Here is a 19388-nt window from a genome sequence, read left to right as displayed (position 1 = left end):
GTTTCCCTCCCGGTGGTACACCGTGTGTACTCGAAGGTCATCTTGCTCTGCCGGCCACCGGGCGTCTGCTCGCGCTTTTAAAGGTGTGACGTTACATATCCTGATGCAAGAGAGTGTAAGGGAAAGGATTGGTTGGGAAAGGGGGCACGGGCAGCATAAGTGGTCATTTAATAATAATAATAATGATAATAATAATGATGTTTCATTGTCACATACACCGAATATGTGCAGGGCGATATGTTATTTTACAGGGTCAGCCATATTAGTTGAGTAGTATGGCCCCCCTGGAGCAAATTAGGGTTAAGTGTCTTTCTTAAGGGCACATCGACAGATTTTCCACCTTGTCGGCTCAGGTTTTCGAACCAGCGACCTTTCAGTTACTGGCCCAACGCTGATAAGAGAGAAAATGATATGTCTCTCTTTCTCCTCAGTGTTTTATTCATAAAACTGGTGTTTGTTGTTGATATATCCTTTCAACAAAACAGGAAACTGGAAATGCTTCTCTCCAAACCTGCCATATTCATTCTCCTCTCTAATGAATTGGGGTTCCCACCAACCTGTTGTTCTTCAAAGCAAACATACTGTACCTACATAGACGACAGATACTTGGTCGATGTGATGTAGCTTACACACTTCAGCACATTGGACAGCACCTTTCAGGCAGGACGTTTGATGGACATATCGAAGCCAGATTTTTGATTCTCTGAAAGAGTGATTTCTGATCCGACTTCCTCTAGTTATTATTATAAGGGAAAAAGTGTTGAACAATTTCGGGGGCAATGGAAAAGCAGTAGCTAGAGAGATTATTCTGATTGGGTTAGGTCAGCCAATGTAATTCACTGTCAGGGCACTGGGAAATCAATGCTATTGTGCTGGACACACAGAAACGCACACGCACATGCACACACACACACATTTATCAGGGCAGAGTGAGTTGTTATTTTGAAGACTTGTGTTAGCTCCCAAAGCTGATACCCAAAGCTAATAATAGTTAACATAGTCTTGTGACGTGCAGATGACCTGGGTTCAAACCATGTACTTCCACATCACATTGGGGCGGCAGCGCAGCCTAGTGGTTAGAGCGTTGGAAAGGTTGCAAGATCGAATCCCCGAGCTGACAAGGTACAAATCTGTCGTTCTGCCCCTGAACAAGGCAGTTAACCCACTGTTCCTAGGCCGTCATTGAAAATAAGAATATGTTCTTAACTGACTTGCCTAGTTAAATAAAGGTGAAATAAAATCGCTCTGGTAATATTCAGAGAGAGAGCACACTCGTGTGCCAAGCTTGTAGCGTCATACCCAAGAAGACTCGAGGCTGTACTCGCTGCCAAGGTGCTTCAACAAAGTACCGAGTAAAGGGTCTAAATACTTATGTAAATGTGATATTTCAGTTTTTTATTTTTAATACATTTGCAAACATTTATAAAAACCTGTTTTGGCTTTGTCATTATGGGGTACTGTGTGTAGATTGATGAGGGGGAAAAAAACTATTTAGTCCATTTTAGAATAAGGCTGTAACGTAACAAAATAAAAAGTCTAGGCGTCTGAATATTTTCTGAATGCACTGTATGTAATATGGTCATACATTTGTCAGGAGGTTAGGAAGTGCAGCTCAGTTTCCACCTCATTTTGTGGGCAGTGTGCACATAGCCTGTCTTCTCTTAAGAGCCTTTTTATTTCAATTTTATTTTTATTTCACCTTTATTTAACCAGGTAGGCTAGTTGAGAACAAGTTCTCATTTGCAACTGCGACCTGGCCAAGATAAAGCATAGCAATTCGACATATACAACACAGAGTTACACATGGAATAAACAAAACATACAGTAGAACAAAAGAAAACAAAAAGTCTATATACAGTGAGTGCAAATGAGGTAAGTTAAGGCAATAAATAGGCCACGGTGGCGAAGTAATTACAATATAGCAATTAAACACTGGAATGGTAGATGTGCAGAAGATGAATGTGCAAGTAGAGATACTGGGGTGCAAAGGAGCAAGATAAATAAATAAATACAGTATGGGGATGAGGTAGGTAGATAGATGGGCTGTTTACAGATGGGTTATGTACAGGTGCAGTGATCTGTGAGCTGCTCTGACAGCTGGTGCTTAAAGCTAGTGAGGGAGATATGAGTCTCCAGCTTCAGAGATTTTTGCAGTTCGTTCCAGTCATTGGCAGCAGAGAACTGGAAGGAAAGACGACCAAAGGAGGAATTGGCTTTGGGGGTGACCAGTGAGATATACCTGTTGGAGCGCGTGCTACGAGTGGGTGCTGCTATATTGACCAGTGAGCTGAGATCAGGCGGGGCTTTACCTAGCAGAGACTTGTAGATAACTTGGAGCCAGTAGTGGGTTTGGCGACGAGTATGAAGCGAGGGCCAACAAACGAGAGCGTACAGGTCGCAATGGTGGGTAGTGTATGGGGCTTTGGTGACAAAACGGATGGCACTGTGATAGACTGCATCCAATTTGTTGAGTAGAGAGTTGGAGGCTATTTTATAGATGACATCACCGAAGTCGAGGATCGGTAGGATGGTCAGTTTTACAAGGGTATGTTTGGCAGCATGAGTGAAGGATGCTTTGTTGCGATATAGGAAGCCGATTCTAGATTTAATTTTGGATTGGAGATGCTTAATGTGAGTCTGGAAGGAGAGTTTACAGTCTAACCCGATACCCAGGTATTTGTAGTTGTCTACGTATTCTAAGTCAGAACCGTCCAGAGTAGTGATGCTGGACGGGCGAGCAGATGCGGGCAGCGATCGATTGAAGAGCATGCATTTAGTTTTACTTGCGTTTAAGAGCAGTTGAAGGCCACGGAAGAAGAGTTGTATGGCATTGAAGCTCGTCTGGAGGTTAGTTAACACAGTGCCCAAAGAGGGGCCAGAAGTATACAGAATCACCAGCAGCAAGAGCAACATCATTGATGTATACAGAGAAGAGAGTCGGCCCGAGAATTGAACCCTGTGGCACACCCATAGAGACTGCCAGAGATCCGGACAACAGGCAAATGTATTCAGTGGTTTTTAACTTAAAAAGCTGTACAGATGCATCTTTCAGTCTGCATTCTTGTAATTAAACTTCAGCTTATTTTCCCCCTCAAACTAATACACATGCTTGTGAATATTTCCTGACAAATCTTTCCCAGACTAGCTGTCTTGGTTTTCTGATTCCTTGATTTGACACACTGAACTCTAGCAGAGAAGTAGTTGGTGAACCAGGCAAGGCAATCATTTGAGAAACCAAGGCTGTCGAGTCTGCCAATAAGAATGTGGTGATTGACAGAGTCGAAAGCCTTGGCCAGGTCGATGAATACGGCTGCACATCGATGGCGGTTATGATGTCATTTAGGACCTTGGGCGTGGCTGAGGTGCACCCATGACCAGCTCTGAAACCAGATTGCATAGCGGAGAAGGTACGGTGGTAGTCGAAATGATCGGTAATCTGTTTGTTAACTTGGATTTCGAAGACCTTAGAAAGACAGGGTAGGATAGATATAGGTCTGTAGTAGTTTGGGTCTAGAGTGTCACCCCCTTTGAAGAGGGGGATGACCGCGGCAGCTTTCCAATCTTTGGGAATCTCAGACGATACGAAAGAGAGGTTGAACAGGCTAGTAATAGGGGTTGCAACAATTTCGGCAGATAATTTTAGAAAGAGAGTGTCCAGATTGTCTAGCCCGGCTGATTTGTATGGGTCCAGATTTTGCAGCTCTTTCAGAACATCAGCTATCTGGATTTGGATGAAGGAGAAATGGTGGGGGCTTTGGCGGGTTGCTGTGGAGGGTGCCGAGCAGTTGACCGGGGTAGGGGTAGCCAGGTGGAAAGCATGGCCAGCTGTAGAGAAATGCTTATTGAAATTCTCAATTATAGTGGATTTATCGGTGGTAACAGTTTTCTAGCCTCAGAGCAGTGGGCAGCTGGGAGGAGGTGCTCTTATTCTCCATGGACTTTACAGTGTCCCAGAACTTTTTTGAGTTAGTACTACAGGATGCAAATTTCTGTTTGAAAAAGCTAGCCTTAGCTTTTCTAACTGCCTGTGTATATTTGTTCCTCACTTCCCTGAAAAGTTGCATATCACGGAGGCTATTCAATGCTAATGCAGAATGCCACAGAATGTTTTTGTGCTGGTCAAGGGCAGACAGGTCTGGAGTGAACCAAGGACTATATCTATTCCTAGTTTTTTTTTTAATTGAGTGGGGCATGCTTATTTAAGATGGTGAGGAAGGCACTTTTAAAGAATAGCCAGGCATCATCTACTGACGGGATGAGGTCAATGTCATTCCAGGATACCCCGGCCAGGTCGATTAGAAAGGCCTGCTCGCAGAAGTGTTTTAGGGAGCATTTGACAGTGATGAGGGGTGGTCGTTTGGTTGCAGACCCATTACGGAGGCAGGCAATGAGGCAGTGATCGCTGAGATCTTGATTGAAAACAGCAGAGGTGTATTTGGAGGACAAGTTAGTTAGGATGAAATCTATGAGGGTGACCGTGTTTACAGATTTGGGGTTGTACCTGGTAGGTTCATTGATAATTTGTGTGAGATTGAGGGCATCAAGCTTAGATTGTAGGATGGTCGGGGTGTTAAGCATGTCCCAGATTTGGTCACCTAGTAGCACGAGCTCAGAAGATAGATGGGGGGCAATCAATTCACATATGGTATCGAGGGCACAGCTGGGGGCAGAGGGAGGTCTATAGCAAGCGGCAACAGTGAGAGACTTGTTTCTGGAAAGGTGAATTTTTAGAAGTAGAAGCTCGAATTGTTTGGGTACAGACTTGGATAGTAATACAGAACTCTGCAGGCTATCTTTGCAGTAGATTGCAACACCGCCTCCTTTGGCAGTTCTATCTTGGCGGAAAATGTTATAGTTAGTGATGGAGATTTCAGGGTTTTTGGTGGTTTTCCTAAGCCAGGATTCAGACACGGCTAAGACATCCGGGTTGGCAGAGTGTGCTAAAGCAGTGAGTAAAACAAACTTAGGGAGTAGGCTTCTAATGTTAACATGCATGAAACCAAGGCTTTTACGGTTACAGAAGTCAACAAATGAGAGCACCTGGGGAGTGGGAGTGGAGCTAGGCACTGCAGGACCTGGATTAACCTCCACATCACCAGAGGAACAGAGGAGAAGTAGGATAAGGGTACGGCTAAAGGCTATACGAACTGGCCGTCTAGCACGTTCGGAACAGAGAGTAAAAGGAGCAGGTTTCTGGGCACGATAGCATAGATTCAAGGCATAGTGTACAGACAAAGGTAAGGTAGGATGTGAGTACATTGGAGGTAAACCTAGGCATTGAGTAATGATGAGAGAGATATAGTCTCTAGAGACGTTTAAACCAGGTGATGTCATCACATATGTAGGAGGTGGAACAACATGGTTGGTTAAGGCATATTGAGCAGGGCTAGAGGCTCTACTGTGAAATAAGACAGTAATCACTAACCAGGACAGTAATGGACGAGGCATATTGATATTAGAGAGAGGCATGCGTAGCCAAGTGAACATATGGGTCCAGTGAGTGGTTGGGCTGACTGGGGACACGGCGATTCAGACAGTTAGCTGGCCGGGGCTGGCAAGCTAGCAGTTAGCAGTTAACAGACCGGGGCTAGCAAGTTAGCCTTTGGGGGACATCGCGATGGGGGTAAGTCTATTTTTGCCTCTTCGTGCGGTGCTGTCAATAGACCAGTCGTGGAATTAATAGGGTTCCAAGTAGCTCTAGGTAGCTAGTAGGCCGCGGTTAGCAGAATGGGCCTTCAAATCAAATCAAATCAAATTTATTTATATAGCCCTTCGTACATCAGCTGATATCCCAAAGTGCTGTACAGAAACCCAGCCTAAAACCCCAAACAGCAAGCAATGCATGTGAAAGAAGCACGGTGGCTAGGAAAAACTCCCTAGGAAAAACTCCCTAGAAAGGCCAAAAACCTAGGAAGAAACCTAGAGAGGAACCAGGCTATGAGGGGTGGCCAATCCTCTTCTGGCTGTGCAGGGTGGATATTATAACAGAACATGGTCAAGATGTTAAAATGTTCATAAATGACCAGCATGGTCAAATAATAATAATCATAGTAGTTGTCGAGGGTGCAACAAGCACGTCCGGTGAACAGGTCAGGGTTCCATAGCCGCAGGCAGAACAGTTGAAACTGGAGCAGCAGCACGGCCAGGTGGACTGGGGACAGCAAGGAGTCATCATACCAGGTAGTCCTGAGGCATGGTCCTAGGGCTCAGGTCCTCCGAGAGAAAGACAGAAAAAGAGAAAGAGAGAATTAGAGAGAGCATATTTAAATTCACACAGGACACCGGATAAGACAAGAGAAATACTCCAGATGTAACAGACTGACCCTAGCCCCCCGACACATAAACTACTGCAGCATAAATACTGGAGGCTGAGACAGGAGGGATCAGAAGACACTGTGGCCCCATCCGATGATACCCCCGGACAGGGCCAAACAGGCAGGATATAACCCCACCCACTTTGCCAAAGTACAGCCCCCACACCACTAGAGGGATGTCTCCAACCACCAACTTACCGTCCTAAGACAAGGCCGAGTATAGCCCACAACGATCTCCGCCATGGCACAACCTAAGGGGGGTGCCAACCCAGACAGGAAGACCACGTCAGCGGACGTCGCGCCTGAGGGGCCTGTTGGAATCCTCGGGCAGATTATGTCGGTATTCCAGTCGTAGAGGATCGACGGGGTTCCGTGCCCTGTACCAGCAGTAGAAGGGGTCCGGATATTGTAGCCCAGGAGTGGGCTTCGGTGGTAGCACAGGAGCCCTGGCCGGGCTAGCTTCAGGCTAATTGGTGCTTGCTCCGGGATGGAAACGCTAGCCAGGAGTAGTCACCCGGGATTGCGGTTAGCTAGTTGCAAAGATCCAGTTGAAAATGTTCAGAGTTTGCGGTAGGAATCCAGGGATATGGGGGGAAAAAATTACAAATAATAATAGGTCCGTTATGCTCTGGTTTGAGTCACGTTGTACGAATTGGCGAGAGCTTTCCGAGCTAAAGGTTAGCTGATGACCGCTAGCAATGGGTGGCTGACTGATAGCTGGTAGGTAGTTAGCTGGCTAGCTTCAGTTGAGGGATTGCAGAAATAGAAGTAAATAGTAAAACTTTAGAAAAAAACAGATCCACGCCACATTGGGTGAGGCGGGTTGCAGGAGAGGATTTAGAAGTTGAGGTTTAGGAAAATATTTTTAAAAGATATGCGAAGGAAAAGATGTAAAAAGAAATATACAAGGGACAGGACAAAGACAAAGACGTCTGACTGCTACGCCATCTTGGATTCAGGTCTGCCTACTGCGACCTTTCTCAATAGCAAGGCTATATATAGTCAAAGATTTCCTTAATTTTGGGTCAATCACTCACAGTGGTCAGGTATTCTGCCACTGTGTACTCTCTGTTGAGGGGCAAGTACCATTCTAGTTTGCTCTGTTTTTTGGTTAATGCTTTCCAATGTGTCAAGTAATTATCTTCTTGTTTTCTCTCTCCCTCACTCTCTCCCCCTCTATCCTCCCCTTGTCAAGGGACTGGTTGAGCTGTGAGTGAGTGAGGGCCTGAATTCAGAGACACATCAGTATCCATTTACACACACCATTACACACATCTATCACAATCACAAACACTGAAACACACACACACACACACACACACACACACACACACACACACACACACACACACACCACACACACACACACACACACACACACACTTAGAGCTGAAACATCAGAGGACTGTCCCTACTGACAAGGGACAAGTACAAAAAGGTGAGAAATGGAGAGATGAGAGGGATTATTTGGTGGGGAACGTAACAAAATGGGGGCTTGTCTGGGATCTTGTTTCCCATGAGTACAGTAGTCTCTATAAGTCACCTACTCTGAAGCTCTGCTGTGCCCAGATTTGGAGTGTTCAACATACACTTCTGTGGTAGAGTTTCTGCCACATAAAAAACATGAACTGGCGCACACCCAGAGAAAATTATTTGATGTAGAGGTGCTGACTAACGGCGAAAAAACTATAAGCTATAAAAATAAACACAGTCACACACTCTATATATAAACTCCCAATAATTTATTGGGTAAATCACCAAGTTTTCCGCATCACTGTGCCTTCTTCAGGGTGACTGACATCCACCCAGAGGGGTTATAAGATTGGTGGAAGCATTTTGAAGGTTGCATATGTAACCGATGTGAAATGGCTAGTAGTTAGCGGTGGTGCGCGCTAATAGCGTTTCAATCGGTGACGTCACTCGCTCTGAGACCTGACGTGGTTGTTCCCCTTGCGTTGCAAGGACCGCGGCTTTTGTGGCGCGATGGGTAACGATGCTTCGTGGGTGTCAGTTGTTGATGTGTGCAAGGGTCCCTGGTTCGAGCCCAGGTTGGGGCGAAGAGAGGGACGGAACCTACACTGTTACACATAAACACACAGGCTAATAAAAAACAAACCAAAAAAACATGGACTTTAAGTTGGGAGCATTTGTGGAAAACCCCTACATGGGACATGCTATATAAATGTACGAAGGCGAATCATTATGACATCAAAGTTGCACATGCTGATTTGAAAGCAGTAGTCAAAGATTTAGTTTACACTGCTTTGGTGGAGGATGAAATCCTCCCGGAGAGGGAGGATGATGAAAAGGTCCTACGGGTGGTAGAGTACACCACATTGACGTGCAACTGTGATTGGTAGAACTAAAGGCAAAATAGTAACGACAGAAATTAGAGCTTGAGCACAAGGAAAGGGAACAAGGAAAGTGAGCATGCCAGTCGATTAAGAGAGAGATCTGGAAGCACTCCGAATCCAGTCAGACCATCCTGCACCCTCAGGGTTTTATCTTGGTCGGAACAGCCGACTTGTACCGCCTTTCAATAAAAAGGAGGTGGATGTATATTTTACTCTGAACGGATTGCCACATCCCTAAAATGGCCATGAGACATTTGTGCTCCAGTGGTCTTGAGAGACGTGGACTGTTAACACCTTTAGTTGGCTCTCCCAATTTGATTTCTAGAAAAACAATCCTTTATTTGATCTTCCCTGTTTTTTTGTTTTGCTTCCTGTCTAAGTTTGGTGTGGGTTTTTCTTTTGTTTGCCTCTTCTTGGGCAAATTTAGTAGGCGCTCAGGGTGGGTGTCTTTTAGGTCCCAGTTGTTGTTTGTCAACTTTCAGTGGACACCCCATGAGTGTCTTTCAGAATCCCTCCTAAAACCCCACCTGCTTTGCTTTGGTTGTTGTCAGTGATACTTTGTTAGTTCCTCCAGTTTGAGCGACAATTTTTAGTTTTCTTGCTGGGAAACGTAACAAATAAAATCTGTTTATTGGTCGCGTGAACAGTTTAGCAGATAATACAGCAGGTGCAGCGAAATAGTTGTTACTAGCGCCTAACAATGCAGTAAAATGTCAAACAAGTACACAATGTATTATTATTATTTTTTTTTTTTACAAGAAATCCAATTAACAACCCACATGCAATATATACGTATATATACCGGATGACATGTACAGCAGTAGATATACTAAGAATGACATGTACAGCAGTAGATATACTAAGAATGACATGTACAGCAGTAGATATACTAAGAATGATATGTACAGCAATAGATATACTAAGAATGATATGTACAGCAGTAGATATACTAAGAATGACATGTACAGCAGTAGATATCCTAAGAATGACATGTACAGCAGTAGATATACTAAGAATGATATGTACAGCAGTAGATATACTAAGAAGGACATGTGCAGCAGTAGATATACTAAGAATGATATGTACAGCAGTACAGTAGACATACTAAGAATTATATCTACAGCAGTAGATATACTAAGAATGATATGTACAGCAGTAGATATACTAAGAATGACATGTACAGCAGTAGATATACTAAGAATGATATGTACAGCAGTAGATATACTAAGAATGACATGTACAGCAGTAGATATACTAAGAATGATATGTACAGCAGTACAGTAGATATTGTCACGGTTGTCTAAAGGAGCGGACCAAGGTGCAGCGTGTTTGTAGTTCCACATTTTATTAAATACGTGAAACTTTGCAAAACATAAATAACTGAATATGACAAAACAACAAACCGTGATGCAGAGAGAAAACAAACACTACTCAAAAGATAATAACCCACAAAAACCTAGGAAGAAAAACCCCTACTTAAATATGATCTCCGATCAGAGGTAACGAGGACCAGCTGCCTCCAATTGGAGATCAACCCAAACAACTCCAACATAGAAATAGAAAAACTAGAATTTAAACATAGAAATAGAAAACATAGAAAAACACTGTCACGCCCTGACCTACTCTACTATAGAAAATGACATCTTACTAGTGTCAGGACGTGACAGATATACTAAGAATGATATGTACAGCAGTACAGTAGATATACTAAGAATGACATGTACAGCAGTATATATACTAGGAATGATATTTACAGCAGTAGATATACAAAGAATTATATGTACAGCAGTATATATACTAGGAATGATATTTACAGCAGTAGATATACTAAGAATGATATGTACAGCAGTAGATATACTAAGAATGATATGTACAGCAGTAGATATACTAAGAATGATATGTACAGCAGTAGATATACTAACAATGATATGTACAGCAGTAGATATACTAAGAATGATATGTACAGCAGTAGATATACTAAGATTACTACTTCACCATTTCTATCTTACCTGCTACTCATCGCTCATTTGGTGTGTGTGGGTGATATGTGTGTTAGTGGTTTGTGGGTGGTGTGTGTGTGGTGTCTGTATGCGGGTGGTGTATGTGATGGTTTCAAGAACTGTAGAGGTAAACCCAGCCCCATTAAGCCTTCATCCCTCTCCCCCTTCTTCCCTCCTCCCTGACATCTCTTCCTCCCTCTCCCCCTTCTTCCCTCCTCCCCGACATCTCTTCATCCCTCTCCCCCTTCTTCCCTCCTCCCTGACATCTCTTCATCCCTCTCCCCCTTCTTCCCTCCTCCACTCCTCACTTCTAGTCCTCCTCTTCCTCCCTCTCCCCCTTCTTCCCTCCTCCCCGACATCTCTTCATCCCTCTCCCCCTTCTTCCCTCCTCCACTCCTCACTTCTAGTCCTCCTCTTCCTCCCTCTCCCCCTTCTTCCCTCCTCCCCGACATCTCCTCTTCCTCGCTTCTCTCACAGCTCCCCTTCCCCCCTCTCTTCTCTAACCTCTCTCCTGCCCTTCCTCAGGGAAGACATTTTTCCCCTCCACTTGATCTCATCGATTTCTGTCCAGTTCAAGGATGAGTCACTTTCTCCCTTTTCTCTTTCCTTCAATCTCTCTCGAACTCCTTTTGTTCTCCTGTTTCTCTTCTCTTTCTCTCTCTTAGCCTTTTCTTTGGTCTATCTCTCTCTCATCATCCCCCTTGCTCGATTGTCTTGTTGATTGTTTGTTATTCTGTGTGTTGTCCTGCAGGAAACAAGCAGGAAACCAGAATATAATCCAGAGTTGATCCAAAAATCTGTTTATTACAAAATATCAGACGTGCTGTATTACAGATCTGTTGTCCTCCAGCCAATATTACTACCATCAGTTTATAGCACTACCAGCAAGAGCCAGCACACACGCACGCACGCACGCACGCACGCACGCACGCACGCACGCACGCACGCACGCACGCACGCACGCACGCACGCACGCACACACACACACACACACACACACACACACACACACACACACACACACACACACACACACACACACACACACACAGCATCTTCAGGATTATCATTATTCTTATCATCTTAAAATCTTGTCTGTCACACACCATTAAACACTATACTGTTTACAGGACATATCAACACATATATACTTGTATTCCATGTAATATTAACATTACAATAGTACATTATCTACAATACAACAGCATCCTCAGACATGTGGACCCAGTCAGGAAGTCATGAAAGGTGCTACAGGTACAGCAGAATATGGTCTTTATCCCTGATCACAGCAGATCATCACCAGTACAATCAACAGCATTTACAGCAGGTATTCACACACACACTCACGCACGCACGCACACACACACACACACACACACACTCTGAGAGCTGAAGTCATTACAGCAACATAAATAATCCCTAGACATCCAAACAATAAATATTCAGACTTCATATTTGACCCTGTGAGCGACTGTGTAATACTAACAATGATATATATATTATGATTAATAACTAAATAATATAACTATATAATAACTTAACTACTGAGCATGCAGTCGTGTGCTTGTCCAGTGTTTCCCTTCGTAGGAATCAGCCACGTCTGTTCTATTAAGTATATTTCTATGGCCCGCCCTCAGTCAGCTAACGTTACTAGCTTCACCTGATTGTCAGAGTTCTCTAGTACACAGGTGGGCTGGCCTGTAGGTTTAGGTCTGTGGTTAATGGTCTGTAATTATAGGAAAATGTCTGTAGTTTCCTGTCTGTAGGTTTAGGTCTGTGGTTAATGGTCTGTAATTATAGGAAAATGTCTGTAGTTTCCTGTCTGTAGGTTTAGGTCTGTGGGGTTAAAGGTCTGTAATTACAGGGAAATGTCTGTAGTTTCCGGTCTGTAGGTTTAGGTCTGTGGTTAAAGGTCTGTAATTATAGGGAAATGTCTGTAGTTTCCTGTCTGTAGGTTTAGGTCTGTGGGGTTAAAGGTCTGTAATTACAGGGAAATGTCTGTAGTTTCCGGTCTGTAGGTTTAGGTCTGTGGGGTTAAAGGTCTGTAATTACAGGGAAATGTCTGTAGTTTCCGGTCTGTAGGTTTAGGTCTGTGGGGTTAAAGGTCAGTAGTCCTGGAGTCTGTCTCAGCCTACTTTCCCATAAGAGTCCAGAAGCAGGATGCTTGCCTGTTCTAGGTTCCACTGGCAACGCTCTAGAACCTCCTGGCACTCTGATCTAGAACGCAGACCCAGGCGAAACAACTGTTCTACCTATAACAGAGAGAGAGAGATGTTATAGAGAGAGAGATGTTAGTAGGGGGAGATCTTAAAAAGAGAGCTGTTAGAGAGAGAGATGTTAGACAGAGATCTTAGAGAGAGAGAGATGTTAGAGAGAGATCTTAAAAAGAGAGAGACAGATGTTAGAGAGAGATCTTAGAGAGAGAGATGTTAGAGAGAGATGTTAGAGAGAGAGATGTTAGAGAGAGATGTTAGAGAGAGAGATGTTAGAGATAGAGATGTTAGAGAGAGAGATGTTAGAGAGAGATGTTAGAGAGAGAGAGATGTTGAGAGAGAGAGAGAGAGAGAGAGAGTGTGTGTGTGTGTGTGTCTGTATGTGTGTACCTTTAGTTGGCATATTGCCTGAGGGATGTTCCAGCTGTGAGTCTCCAGAGCCTCTTCACACTCCTCTGCTGTCACACCATGCACTGCCCCCTGCACACACACACACACACACACACACACACACACACACACACACACACACACACACACACACACACACACACACACACACACACACACACACACACACACACACACACACACACACACACACACACACACACAGTTTTAGGATCTCATTAGGTTCCGAAGTATTGCGACTTCAAAAAGCATTTAAATGTGTTTCTGACAAGATAAACAGGTAAACACAAAGAGCACTTGAAAGCAGCCTCATTCTACACTGCTTGTTCTGAACATCTCTAACCTGAATGAGGCTGTTCTCCCGTTGCCTGCTGGGAGCTGTAGTTAAATGTTGAGTCCTGTGGTTGTTGTTGTTGAAAGAGGTGTTAGGCCTCGCCCCACCCCCGCCTGGTTGCTGTTTCATCATGGGTCGGACAGTGGCCATTTTGGCAGCTCCATATCTCTCCAGGTAGGCGGGGCGTTCAGAACTCTGAGAGCTGTCAATAAGAGGATCCAATGAAGCGCTGGGAGGAGGGGCAGCAGTGAGCCTGGAGGAATAGAGGGAGGAGGGAGGAGAGGAGGAGGGGGAGGAGGAGACTAGAGAGCCGAGAGGACCAACAACACCATACAGCCCTGTCCTCTGACGAGGGGAGACGGAGAGGGGAGGGGGGGGGAGACAAAGGGGGGAGGAGGAGAGAGGGGAGACAGAGAGGGGAGGAACTAAAGGAAGGGGGGAGGCGGAGCGTGAGGAGGGTTGAGAGAAGGCGTGGTCTCTGGGAGGGATCTGAGGGGGCGTGTCATCCCTCTCACCTAGGGAAATGTGTTTGGAGGAGCGGAGGGGTGGGATGGGGGAGCGTGGAGGTAGCATGGGTCTGTCCTCATAGGAAGAAGAGGAGGAGGGGGGAGGAAGGTAGATCTGTCTGTGAGGGGCCGGGGGGGCCAGGGAGAGGGGGAGGGGGGAGGAGGGGAGGGAACGGCCGGCTGTCATGGGAACACGCAGTTTCACCATCACCTGCAGGTCAGCAGGAAGAGAAAAAATATACAGTTGAAGATGGAAGTTTACATACACTTAGGTTGGAGTCATTAAAACTCATTTTTCAACAACTCCACAAATTTCTTGTTAACAGACTATAGTTTTGGCAAGTCGGTTAGGACATCTACTTTGTGCATTTTTCCAACAATTGTTTACAGACAGATTATTTCACTTATAATTCAGTGTATCACAATTCCAGTGGGTCAGAAGTTTACATACACTAAGTTGACTGTGCCTTTAAACAGCTTGGAAAATTCCAGAAAAGTATGTCATGGCTTTAGAAGCTTCTGATAGGCTAATTGACATAATTTGAGTCAATTGGAGGTGTACATGTGGATGTATTTCAAGGCCGACCTTCAAACTCAGTGCCTCTTTGCTTGACATCATGGGAAAATCAAAAGAAATCAGCCAAGACCTCAGAAAATAATTGTAGACCTCCACAAGTCTGGTTCATCCTTGGGAGCAATTTCCAAACGCCTTAAGGTACCACGTTCATCTGTACAAACAATAGTACACAAGTATAAACACCATGGCACTACGCAGCCGTTATACCACTCAGGAAGGAGACGCGTTCTGTGTCCTAGAGATTAACGTACTTTGGTGCGAAAAGTGCAAATCAATCCCAGAACAACAGCAAAAGACCTTGTGAAGATGCTGGAGGAAAGAGGTACAAAACTATCCATATCCACAGTAAAACGAGTCCTATATCGGCATAACCTGAAAGGCCGCTCAGCAAGGAAGAAGCCACTGCTCCAAAACCACCATTAAAAAGCCAGACTACGGTTTGCAACTGCACATGGGGACAAAGATCGTACTTTTTGGATAAATGTCCTCTGGTCTGATGAAACAAAAATAGAATTGTTTGGCCATAATGACCATCGTTATGTTTGGAGGAAAAAGGGGGAGGGTTGCAAGCCGAAGAACACCATCCCAACCGTGAAGCACGGGGGTGGCAGCATCATGTTGTGGGGGTGCTTTGCTGCAGGAGGGACTGGTGCACTTCACAAAATAGATGGCATCATGAGGAAGGAAAATTGTGGATATATTGAAGCAACAGCTCAAGACATCAGTCAGGAAGTTAAAGCTTGGTCGCAAATGGGTCTTCCAAATGGACAATGACCCCAAGGATAAGTTGTGGCAAAATGGCTTAAGGACAACAAAGTCAAGGTATTGGAGTGGCCATCACAAAGCCCTGACCTCAATCTTATAGAACATTTGTGGGCAGAACTGAAAAAGCGTGTGTCAGGAGGAATGGGCCAAAATTCACCCAACTTATTGTGGGAAGCTTGTGGAAGTCTACCTGAAACGTTTGACCCAAGTTAAACAATTTAAAGGCAATGCTACCAAATACTAATTGAGTGTATGTAAACTTCTGACCCACTGGGACTGGGATGAAAGAAATACAAGCTGAAATAAATCATTCTCTCTACTATTATTCTGACATTTCACATTCTTAAAATAAAGTGGTCATCCTAACTGACCTAAGACAGGGCATTTTTACCAGGATTAAATGTCAGGAATTGTGAAAAACTGAGTTTAAATGTATTTGTCTAAGGTGTATGTAAACTTCCTACTTCAACTGTACGTTAAAACTCCAAACTCAAATTAGAAACCTGTGGTGTGTGTGTGTGTGTGTGTGTGTGTGTGTGTGTGTGTGTGTGTGTGTGTGCCGTACCTCTCTCTGCAGCTCCTGGAACAGGTCAGCTGACTGTGTTAAGCCCCTCCCCTCTGCATCAACGCTGGGCGGAGCCAGAATCCCCTCAGTTAATGCAGTGATAGATCGAACCTCCATGTCTGCCAACTGGCCCTCAGCCTCCGTGGCAACCTCGTCATAGGCAGGAAGAGGGAGGGGCCAGTCTAGGATGGAAGGAAGGTCCTGGAGAGAGAAAGAAGAGAAGACTGTTATTTTGCCCACGGAGTGTGTGTGTGTGTGTGTGTGTGTGTGTGTGTGTGTACGTACCTTGAGTGTGTCCTGGTCAGGTAGGCATGTCTCAGTGAGAGGGGAGGGCGTGGCCGAGCTGAAGCTGTCATCGGTGAAGTCGATGAGCGAGACCTCGCTTTTGGCTGACCTTACACCTGGCCCCTCCCACGGGCGGAGTTTAAGGCCCATAGCCACACCCAGTTTTTTCAGCCCCGACGAAGCACCTTCATATTCATCATCATCATCATCATCTAACACAGAGTCATAGAACGGCTCTACACACACACACACACACACACACACACACACACACACACACACACACACACACACACACACACACACACACACACACACACACAAACACACACACACACACACACACACACACACACACACACACACCGTCATCATTATCATCAGACAGTCATAGTCAGCTCAACACAGACAGGTAAATCAACAGTAAGTGTGGGAGACAGACTTACTCTGGATCAAGACAGCAGGCTGTGGAGGACGAGGAGGAGGCTGCTCTGGGGGACAGAAAGAGAAACACGGAGAGAGTTTAGGAATGAATAAAAAAAGACACTGTAAGGAGAGAATAAATGTGTGTGTGTGAGTAGCCTACTCACTCCTGGTGCGGTTGGGTAGTTTGGTGGGCCGGGCAGTGGAAGGATCCATTCCCATAACATCAGGGGGGTCCATGGGGTTTCCCAAGTACAAGCTGAGGGGGGGTAGAGGCCAGGGATGTAGTGCAGCGTAAACACAGTACTTCATATTGTCTTTATAAAACTTACATGACATGATGTGCCCCCAGCTCCTGTGTGGGTCAGTTTCTCCGTGTCCAGTGTGTGTGTGTGTGTGTGTGTGTGTGTGTGTGTGTCTCTGTGTGTGTGTGTGTGTGTGTGTGTGTGTGTGTGTGTGTGTGTGTACCTGTCTATGCGGTCAGCGTGCCCCCAGCTCCTGTGTGGGTCAGTGTCTCCGTGTCCAGTGTGTGTGTGTGTGTGTGTGTGTGTGTGTGTGTGTGTACCTGTCTATGCGGTCAGCGTGCCCCCAGCTCCTGTGTGGGTCAGTGTCTCCGTGTCCAGTGTGAATGAAGGAGTGTGTGAGGGGTCTGCTGATGTCTTGGGCCGACAGGCCGCTGACCGATGTGACCACGTGGCGAGGAAACTGCCCCACGCGCAACGTCCTTCTGTTCTGACCTCTCCACCAATAGAGCTCTGCTCTGGAGACACACAGACACACGGACACTGATATGATTCCCTCTTCCACATTACAGTATGTCTGTTCTACACAGCTATCTGACTTTCAGAAACATGAATCATTCTTCCCTCCCTCCCTCCCTCCCTCCCTCCCTCCCTCCCTCCCTCCCTCCCTCCCTCCCTCCACACACACACACACACACACACACACACACACACACACACACACACACACACACACACACACACACACACACACACACACACACACACACACACACACACACACACACCCACCGACCTGCCCTCGATGATGGTGATGATGTCATTAATGGTGATCTGGAGTTTGTCCGGTTCCTCAAAGTCCTGCAGCGCTTTCATGTCTGTAGGCATGGTCTACACACACACACACACACACACACACACACACACACACAGACACAGACACAGACACAGACACACACACACACACACACACACACACACACACACACACACACACACACACACACACACACACACACACACACACACACACACACACACAATTACCACTAGGTGGGCAGCTTCGGTCTTGCAATCACTCACGTAGCTACAGTGCCCTCTGCTGGTGAACCATGAATGTGTGTCTACCTCCAATAGAAAGTCTCTGATGGCGGTGAATGTTGGTCTGTCATCAGGCTGAGGGCTCCAGGTCTGCAGCATCATGTTGTAAACATCCTGGGGACAGTCCTCTGGCTTCACCAGCCTCTCCGCCTCCACATCCACCTTATGGAGAATCTGCACACAGACACACACACAGAAACACACACAAACCTTTCAAGCACTACCGTCAAACACATATTGCGTGTGAGGGTGTGTCTGTGTGAGGGTGTGTCTGTGTAAGAGTGTGTCTGTGTGAGTGTGTGTCTGTGTGAGGGTGTGTCTGTGTGAGGGTGTGTCTGTGTGAGTGTGTGCCTGTGTGAGGGTGTCTGTGTGAGTGTGTGTCTGTGTGAGGGTGTGTCTGTGTGAGGGTGTGTCTGTGTGAGGGTGTGTCTGTGTGAGGGTGTGTCTGTGTGAGTGTGTGTCTGTGTTAGGGTGTGTCTGTGTGAGTGTGTGTCTGTGTGAGTGTTTGTCTGTGTGAGTGTGTGTCTGTGTGAGTGTGTGTCTGTGTCTGAGTGTGTGTCTGTGTCTGAGTGTGTGTCTGTGTGAGGGTGTGTCTGTGTGAGTGTGTGTCTGTGTGAGTGTGTGTCTGTGTGAGTGTGTGTCTGTGTGAGGGTGTGTCTGTGTGAGTGTGTTTCTGTGTGAGGGTGTGTCTGTGTGAGGGTGTGTCTGTGTGAGGGTGTGTCTGTGTGAGTGTGTGTCTGTGTGAGTGTGTGTCTGTGTGAGGGTGTGTCTATGTGAGTATGTGAGTGTGTGTATGTGTGAGTGTGTGTCTGTGTGAGGGTGTGTCTGTGTGAGTGTGTGTCTGTGTTAGGGTGTGTCTGTGTGAGTGTGTGTCTGTGTGAGGGTGTGTCTGTGTGAGTGTGTGTCTGTGTTAGGGTGTGTCTGTGTGAGTGTGTGTCTGTGTGAGTGTTTGTCGGTGTGAGTGTGTGTCTGTGTGAGGGTGTGTCTGTGTGAGGGTGTGTCTGTGTGAGGGTGTGTCTATGTGAGGGTGTGTCTGTGTGAGGGTGTGTCTGTGTGAGTGTGTGTCTGTGTGAGGGTGTGTCTGTGTGAGGGTGTGTCTGTGTGAGGGTGTGTCTGTGTAAGAGTGTGTCTGTGTGAGTGTGTGTCTGTGTGAGGGTGTGTCTGTGTAAGAGTGTGTCTGTGTGAGTGTGTGTCTGTGTGAGTGTGTGTCTGTGTGAGAGTGTGTCTGTGTGAGGGTGTGTCTGTGTGAGGGTGTGTCTGTGTGAGGGTGTGTCTGTGTGAGTGTGTGTCTGTGGGAG

At 45.8% G+C, this 19388-nt stretch overlaps 1 protein-coding gene across 1 annotated transcript in view; it reads right to left on the bottom strand.

Moving 5' to 3' along the window:
• Positions 1–11440: 11440 nt before the first annotated feature.
• The window catches only part of LOC106590482 (activated CDC42 kinase 1), a 31204-nt gene continuing 23256 nt past the window's right edge, over positions 11441–19388 (bottom strand). Inside the window, exons 9-18 of the mRNA XM_082970768.1 lie at positions 18118–18264; positions 17786–17880; positions 17313–17507; positions 16915–17006; positions 16771–16815; positions 16325–16560; positions 16040–16240; positions 13636–14343; positions 13272–13361; positions 11441–12920 (exon numbers count right to left, since the gene is read on the bottom strand). Coding sequence (XP_082826894.1) covers positions 12795–12920; positions 13272–13361; positions 13636–14343; positions 16040–16240; positions 16325–16560; positions 16771–16815; positions 16915–17006; positions 17313–17507; positions 17786–17880; positions 18118–18264 — 1935 coding nt within the window. The 3' untranslated portion in view covers positions 11441–12794. The remainder of the gene's footprint in view (positions 12921–13271; positions 13362–13635; positions 14344–16039; positions 16241–16324; positions 16561–16770; positions 16816–16914; positions 17007–17312; positions 17508–17785; positions 17881–18117; positions 18265–19388) is intronic.

The sequence above is a fragment of the Salmo salar genome, chromosome 29 (assembly GCF_965601325.2).
Source record: "Salmo salar chromosome 29, fSalSal1, whole genome shotgun sequence".
NCBI classification, from domain to species: Eukaryota; Metazoa; Chordata; class Actinopteri; order Salmoniformes; family Salmonidae; genus Salmo; species Salmo salar.
This window is presented reverse-complemented; position numbering and strand designations above follow the sequence as displayed.